We start from the raw sequence: 8086 nt of genomic DNA, 5'->3' as shown, positions 1-8086 counted from the left end.
AAAAAAAAAATTAATAAACATCACCTAAATTTCACAACTATTAAATGATAAAACTGCAAGTTAACAAAAAAAAAAAAAGAAAAAAAAAAGAAAATCATAGTTAGATTACCTCTCAAATGGATATATCCAATGATACTGCATCGGACCACATAGTCTAATCTCCCGTCCTAAATGAATTGTCAAGTGAACCATGATGTCAAAGAAAGATGGAGGGAAATACATTTCCGACATGCATAAAGTCTCTGCGATCTCCTCCTCTACCATTTCTAGTCTATTTTTATCGATCACCCTCCGACATAATTCGTTAAATAATGAGCACAAGCGAAAGATAGCAGTTCTTGGCCCTTGAGGTATAAGTCCTCTAATAGCAACTGATAATAATTGTTGCATGTGAATATGATAATCGTTAGACTTGAATCCAATAATCTTACATTCTTCCACCATGATACAATTCCCAATATTTCAGTTATAGCCATATGGCAGTTTCAAATCAAATAACCTTTTACAGAATATTCGGGTGTGATTAGAATTGATTTTTTTTTTATTTTTAAAAATATTTTTACACGCCTTTTAAGGTATGAAAATGAAAATAGCCTATAAATTGTGTTAGTTTAATAAATATTTTAAAAACGAAAATGAAAATAAAAAATAGTGAGAATGGTTTCTATAAAGAAATAAAAAAACTGTTAAAAGTTATTTTTTTTTTTTTTTGTATTTCCTAGTACTTATCAACAATGTTATAATCTATTAATTAATAGTTATAACCAAACACGATTTCACTTTTTTATTATACTCAAAATAATCTCTTAAAAAACTAACTAAAAGCAATTTCAGAAGTGGTTCTAGAATGATTCTCAAAATAATCTAATTTTTCCTTCGTATTAAAAATAAAATCATTTTGAAATTGTTATCAAACGGGGCTCTTTTTTTTTTTTTTTTGACATTTTTTGTGGTGCCGAAGGAGGGTAAAATTTATTCCCTCTTTGTTGTGGATGTAAGCTCCAAATCTCTATTGGCTTTAAGTCCATCCTTCAGTTTTCCTTTGAAGTCTAATAATGTTGCTAACACATTTTTTTCAATGTGCATCACATCTAAACCATGAGGACGTAAGGGTAATTCGTACAATAAACAAATAAAATAAAAGAATAAAAATATAATATATGAACAATAAAAAATAAACATTACACACATACATGGTTCACAGAACAATTACCACCCAATATGGATTTCTTCTTCCACATTTGTAATGGCATGTCAATTTCCCTCTTGTCATATTTGCCTCTTTCTCTCCAGCCCCTGTTTAGTCTTACTTTTTCCTTTTCGCCACTCATTTTGAAAGTCCTTTAAAGAACTAACAATGTCTTTTCTAGTTAATGGTAGAGTTGCCGGACTTACGATTTTGGTTATATATGCTAAGCATGTTTATTCAAGATGCATAACTAAAGTATCTCAAGACGTACATCTATTTTATATATTCTTAAATTCTCAAGTGGCGAAATGAACCATTTTTTAAATAAGGTTGCTCATCGTATAAAACATGAAGAAAGCTCGATAGTTTGAACTATAATTCACTGGTATGAGATTTTAAACTATCAAATATAATGTGAAAAAGTATTAAATATGTTGAGCACAAACTAAAAATAAATCTAAAAGCAAATATGATCATACGTCTCACCATCTCTGTGTTTGAGTGGCTTATCATCTTTAACAATATTTAACAAGTTTTTCAATACATAACTATAAACTAGCAGTAGTCTTACTAGTCCATAACGTTACCAAAATAAAAATATTACAGTCCATAAGTCACTGCTTATTTAATAATTTTATTTGGGCGAGTATTACAATAAATTATATTCAGTCCATAAGAAATAATGTAAAATTTAGATAAAACTCGGTAATCAATTAATTAGAAGGAAGTTAATAAGCTTACTCATGCTCCTTACTGTCCATTGACTCCCCTCATTTTCTGATCTTTCTTGGCTCTGCATGGGAAGACAAGTTATAATTATATTCAACTCCATCACATTCCTTTGCGCCAGAATTTTTTTTGTTTTTTAAGCAAGGAAACTATGAAAAAACAATTAGAAATATTATTAAACAGAGAAATATTTATATATTTTAATTACAATGAGTGGAGGTACAATCATAACTTTTCTTATAATATGAAAACATAACAACATATTTTAATTATTCAACGGGAGAATATTTGTAATTTTTCTTACCAAAAAGAGACCTAACTAATTTCTTAAAAAATACTAATGCAAAATAAGGGTAAAAATTCAAACAAGAAAAGTTGAACGGGACCGTGTCCTAACAAATACAATGTGGCTCTGCCACTAACATTGGAAAGACAAAAAAAGGAAAAGAAACAACAAAGAATTGTGATGGAGGATTGATAACTTCGTCCTCCATTTGGATTCACACTTGCCACGAATTCATCTGGCATGTGCAAGAAGTATAGGGATTTAAGATTTTTTAAATGTTTTATGCCAGTTGGCACCTCCTTCATTTGTGGCGAAGTCCCAAAGTAAAGCTTTTCCAGGTCGCGCAATGCTCCTTCCTCTATTATCAATGAACTCAACCCTTTCAAGCCGTTAAGTCCGAGCACCTTAAGTTTTGGGAAGACACCTTCTTCAAAGTGTAGTTGTTCACCGAAGATTTTACAATAAATGCTAAGTGAGAACAATTTAAAATTTATGAGGCAAAATAAGAGTTTTTAAAGTTCAAGAAACAAACTGAAAGTAACCCAAAAATTCAGAGATACTAATGAGAAAAATTTTTTTTTTTTTTTTTTTAAGAATAGACTTTGTTATTATTAATAAGAATAAACGTATGATATAATAACAGATTTCATGAAAGTTGGAGTTTTCACTAATTAAATTAGCTTATCATCTGTATTAAGAGTATAAGCAGCTAAAGTGTGGATAGCGTTATTAGCTTTCCTGTACACATAACATAACTTAACTCTTAGAAAATAATATAATAAACTAAATACATCTAACAATAATAAACTAAACTCGTTACAAAAGAAAAGGAAAGAAGAGTGTCCCGTAACTTGGATGATTATCAGTGCATCAGATTACACGAACTGAAGATTCAAACTAACATCTAAAGCCCATAGGAAACTCATGGAGATAGCTTAAGCTTCACCTTCATGAACAAAGAAAACACCATCAAGTTTCCCCACAAGCCCTGCCATAATAAAACCTGCAGAATCTCTATTAATTTGCCCCAATGCCCATAGCTTGTTTCTCGGAGGAAATGGAAGCACCAACAATAAGTGCTCATTTGATTCATTAGTTTGAATTGTGTAATTTAAACTTTTCTTATTTGAACATAAAAATCTAAACAGTGTGATTTAAAAAGTAGTCCGAACTAATGTCTAATTATGTATTTGAAATTTTAATTCGAATAAGAAATATAATTTGAATTAACGTTTAGATGACTGAAAACTATAGTTTGAATTGAAAAAAATAATAATCTAATGCATAAAAAATAATACAACACCTAAAAGTTTATTAAAGAAAGTTTTCTAAATAATAATATAACCTTTTTTAGTCATTTTTTTAATTGGGTAGCAATTTTTTAAAATAAAAAATGGGATGATGCATAAAAAAACCTTAAAATTTACTTTAAGAAAAATTATCTATATAATAATTAAAATTTTTTGTAGGTATCTTTTTGAATTGTTCTCACTTAGGACCCCGTAAACAGAGACGGCGAAGAAATTCGGGGGGATGTGAAATGGAATCTAAATCAAGTGTTTCATCTTCACTTATCGATCTCACTACAAGGGATTCGAGGTATTTCATTTTCTCAATGCAACCACATAGACTTTTTCCATCTCGACTTCTCACTTTAAAAATGCCCAATGTTCTTAACTGCGTCAAAGCTCCAAGCTCCTCTATTATACAAGCACCGTCAATATTGGCCTCAATGTAGTATAACTTCTGCAAGTGTTTGAAGCACTCGATTCTCTGTATTTTTATTCCTCTTACTCTGTCGAAAGAAAAGAGTTCAGTGTTGTTGACAAAACTCCGGCCAAAAAGATGTCGTAACTTACTAAGCCGATTAATACTTGCAGGAATTTCATAAACCAATGATTCCTTTAGATCCAAAGTCTCCATGTTTACCAGTTTTCCTATGGAATTTGGGAGCAGCTTCACTTTTGTACGACGCACACTTAAATATCTCAAGTGAAACAAGTCTCCAATATCTTCAGGGAGATGATCTAAACATGGAGTGTCTTCAAAATCAAGTACTTTTAGGAGCTTGACACTTGTGGCAAGTGCATTAACAGTAGAATTGAGCATCTCATTATCCCCATTGAACATAAAAAGACAACGAACCCGGGAAATTTCAGCTTTTTGCAAATTATTGTCTGAGCTAAAGATTATTAATAGACGACGAGCAACTCCTTCAAAAGTTGGTGACTCATCTGATAAAACTTGGCAAAATCTTGATTCTTCCATCTTTTGTGAGATGACAACATGAAGAAGATCATGAACACGACAACGCTTTGCTTTCCCTTCGTCGTCTACATTTGATATTTCAACTAAACCTTTATCTATTAGCTCAGATAAGTATTCTTTTGCAACAGCCTCCAAGGTTTTGTTCTTTTGAGGTTTCACAAAACCCTCCGCTATCCACTGGCGAATTAATCTACCACATCTAACGGAATAGCCCTTTGGAAAAATTCCAAAGTACAATATGCAACATTTGAGGTAGTAAGGTAAATCAGTATAACTGAGTGATAGTATTCTTGTTGTGCTTTTGAGATCAGAATGATTGACCAACTCTGAACTGAGGGTTTCATAAAACTTTTGCCATTCATAAGGGACCTTGTTTTTAGTTGACAGAAGACCAGCAATGGCTACAATTGCAAGGGGTAACCCTTGGCAACTGGCAACAATCTCGCGAGACCAATATTCTAAGTTGGCAGGACAACACCGTTCAGGTTCCGATAGAAAAGCCCGTTTGCAAAAGAGTTCCATGGCTTTGTCAGGAGGCAAAGGTTCCATCAAATGGACATGGACGGAAGATACTGATCTTTTGCAAAAACTAGCAACCTCATTCTTCCTTGTTGTGATCACTATCCTTCCACCATTTTCTGGTAAAGCAAAATTTACATCTCCCCAAAATTCTTTATTCCAGACATCGTCGAAAACAAAATATTTTTTGTTCTGCAAGTAGTTTATCAATTGCTCTGTTAGTGATTGCTCATCCATTGTATCAATAGTTGCTGGAGCGGATGCTTCAGTTGCTTCGTGAACCTTCGTTATTAGGTTTCTTAGTAGCTCCTTTGCACTGTATGGTTCTGAAACTGTAATCCAAGCATGACAATCAAAGTCTCTTTTTACATAATTGTAACCTTGTTTGGCTAGAGTAGTTTTTCCTGAACCCCCAAACCCAACTATTGAAATCACAATGCGTTCTGGAGAATGTGTTTTCAAAATTTCAATCAATTCATTTCTAGGAGATTCAATACCCACAACGTCAGCTTCTCTAAGGAAATAGGCTGCCCTCCGAGGGTCATTCCATCGTTGAGGCGCATCACTCATGGGTGTTTGTTGTAGAGAATCAAAGCCATACCTTGCACTTCTGTCCTTAATACCTCGAATGGTTCCTTTGAGCTCTCGTATTTGTGTCGCAATGTGATGCTGCGGTTTCAGTTTTGTGACAAAGCAAGCAATTTTACTGAGGAAAGCAATGAATCGATGCCGATCAGAATGATTTATCGTCGTGAGATATATATACACATCAATAACATCTTCTATTTTGAATGCAACTTCTCTTAGCTCTTCAACCCATGCTTTAACGCCATCGCCAATGTCACCTTCGACTTCTGCCTTCTGATCAGCATCCTTGAGGAAAGCCCGAATGAACACAAGTTCCGTCTTGATTTCTGAAACTTCTCCACGAACACCTCTCAACAAGTTCACTTCTTCAGTCAATAGTGGAATTAGCTTGTCTATAAGAGAGCAAACCGCTGTCTCCGCCATCAATAGTGGAATTTGGCTCACTTCTCTCTGTGTGACTGCTTTTATGATAGTCTGCAATGCAAGTATGAGCTGTACAGTGTCTTTTAGATATCCAATGCAATGTTATATACATTTAATTTCTTCCATGTACTCTTCTAATTGTTGATAGGAAAATGGTGAACTTATACGCACTTTCAAGGCACACAACTTGCTTGAGGTGTAATTCTTTTATTTCAAAGCTTTCTTTTTCTTGTGGTTTTTTCCTTTCCCTTCAGGCAGATATGATTTTTTTTTTTTTTTTTACAAAACAAAAGATAATAATTAATGGACATTAATTAAAAATAAGATTATCTCCAATGTGACGCTATAGTTGATGTGTTAATGGCAAATTTTCTAACCATTTGCACAGTAATAAGCCCACCCCAAGATTCTCAAAACCAAAATTAAAACTAGTTCAAATTTGTCGGTTTATAATAAACCACAATTGTAGATGATTTAACCAAACACTAATTCAAAATTTTATTTCGTTTTTAGGTCTTTACTAAATGCTCATTCGAATAACATAAAACTATATAGGTTGTTGATGTCAAAATCTAACACAACAGCACGTGTGGCAGTGCTCAGTGATCGGACTCTCAACCTCTACCTGAGTTGGTTGGATTCTTTGGTATGGTGCTCTTATCTAGGAACAAAGGAGACACGGCCCTACATGACTCTCCGATGCTCAAGTCAGCGTTCTACTTGGGAGCTATTAATGGAGAGACAGAGTTTGGAGGAGAAATTGTCCATACCTTAGTAAATGATCATGGAGGTATTTATAGTTTGCTATTGGACTCGGGTCAAACCCGTAATCCACGTATAGCCGTATGGTTCTGTTAGGACCAAGTTCAGGTGTCATGGATTCTCACCGGTTGTACAATTATCCAAATGGACGGTGGAGATGATCCCTAATACGGAATCATTCTTATCGCGTGTTTTGGAGGGCAAAGGGCGAGGAGTGTTTTGCTGAGATTTCTCTAGCCTGCACTCGGCGGAGAGTAGAAGAGTAGGTTCAGATATCTTGTTAGGCTGGGTTGTTGAACACTTACCAATGTTTATTGCCTATTCGGCAAGGTGATGGGCGGAGTAGTGATCGGCAGCCTAGTGCCGATCAGGCCACCAACATAGGATTATAATTTTTATTTTAAACTCAAAAGGTTCAAAACTACACAATTTGAATCAGCTAAGCAAATAGAACGTTAATTATTGTTTAGTTCATAGGTTCAAACTAGAAAGTTTGAACCGAACTTTAGATTTTTATGAGAGAAATTAGTGTAGTGAAAAGGTTTGAACTGTGTGGTCCAAACCCGTGTACCAAATCACCTTTTAGGACCCGTTTAGAAGGTAACTAGAATGTGACGACCCTCCTATGAGGCCGCCACTGTAACGTAAACTTTAACTTGTACTTACTGGGGTTTCTTAAAATTTGCGGAACATTTTTTTTTTAATATAAGAAAGAATACTTTCATAATTTGTAACAATAATTTCAAATAAGTGAATCACTAAATTTCTTAAAGCTTTTCTTAATTTCAGTTAAGATAAAACGTTCTAAAAATATCTTTCAAACAGAGCAGCATTTGAACTCTTATTTCAAATGCTCTTTAAAAGCCTTTTTAAAACTAGCCAATTCAATCGGGCCATTTAATTTTGACTTTAAAACGGATTTCGTGAGAAATCTTAAATTCAAGTACATCTTAAAGCCCTTTTAAAATCAATCATTTAAATCGTCATGTTTAAAATTTGTTTATTTGTTGCATGCTCTGTTGCAACGTTCTAAAACTTAAATACTCAAAACGAGGGCTGTTCGCTACAACCTCGGTTTCCTTAACATACATATGTACCTATACTTTTTAAACATACATGCTTGAAACCTTTAAATCATATATACATATACATGATTTTTCTTAAACTTACTGCGGAAGATAACTGCGTGAGCGGTATCCATTCCCATCTCCACCATTCGTCCGCCGCTTGCCATTGCCCTTCAAGAATTGCTGATAGGTTTCTTACCTACAGCATGAACATATCTGATTGAGCTTTCGCTCAACAAGTAGGAACTATATCTC

At 33.8% G+C, this 8086-nt stretch overlaps 1 protein-coding gene across 1 annotated transcript; it reads right to left on the bottom strand.

The window, feature by feature from the left end:
- Positions 1–2279: 2279 nt before the first annotated feature.
- LOC21389700 (disease resistance protein RPM1) lies at positions 2280–6002 on the bottom strand. Its single transcript, XM_024162758.1, has 3 exons — positions 3694–6002; positions 2429–2672; positions 2280–2336 (listed from the first exon to the last, which is right to left on the bottom strand). Exons 1-3 carry the CDS (start codon positions 6000–6002, stop codon positions 2280–2282), a joined length of 2610 nt encoding a protein of 869 aa, XP_024018526.1.
- Positions 6003–8086: the final 2084 nt, after the last annotated feature.

Source organism: Morus notabilis, unplaced genomic scaffold (genome assembly GCF_000414095.1).
Source record: "Morus notabilis unplaced genomic scaffold, ASM41409v2 Scaffold1522, whole genome shotgun sequence".
Taxonomy (NCBI): domain Eukaryota; kingdom Viridiplantae; phylum Streptophyta; class Magnoliopsida; order Rosales; family Moraceae; genus Morus; species Morus notabilis.
The sequence above is the reverse complement of the archived record's forward strand: the minus strand, read 5'-3'. Positions and strand labels throughout refer to the sequence as shown.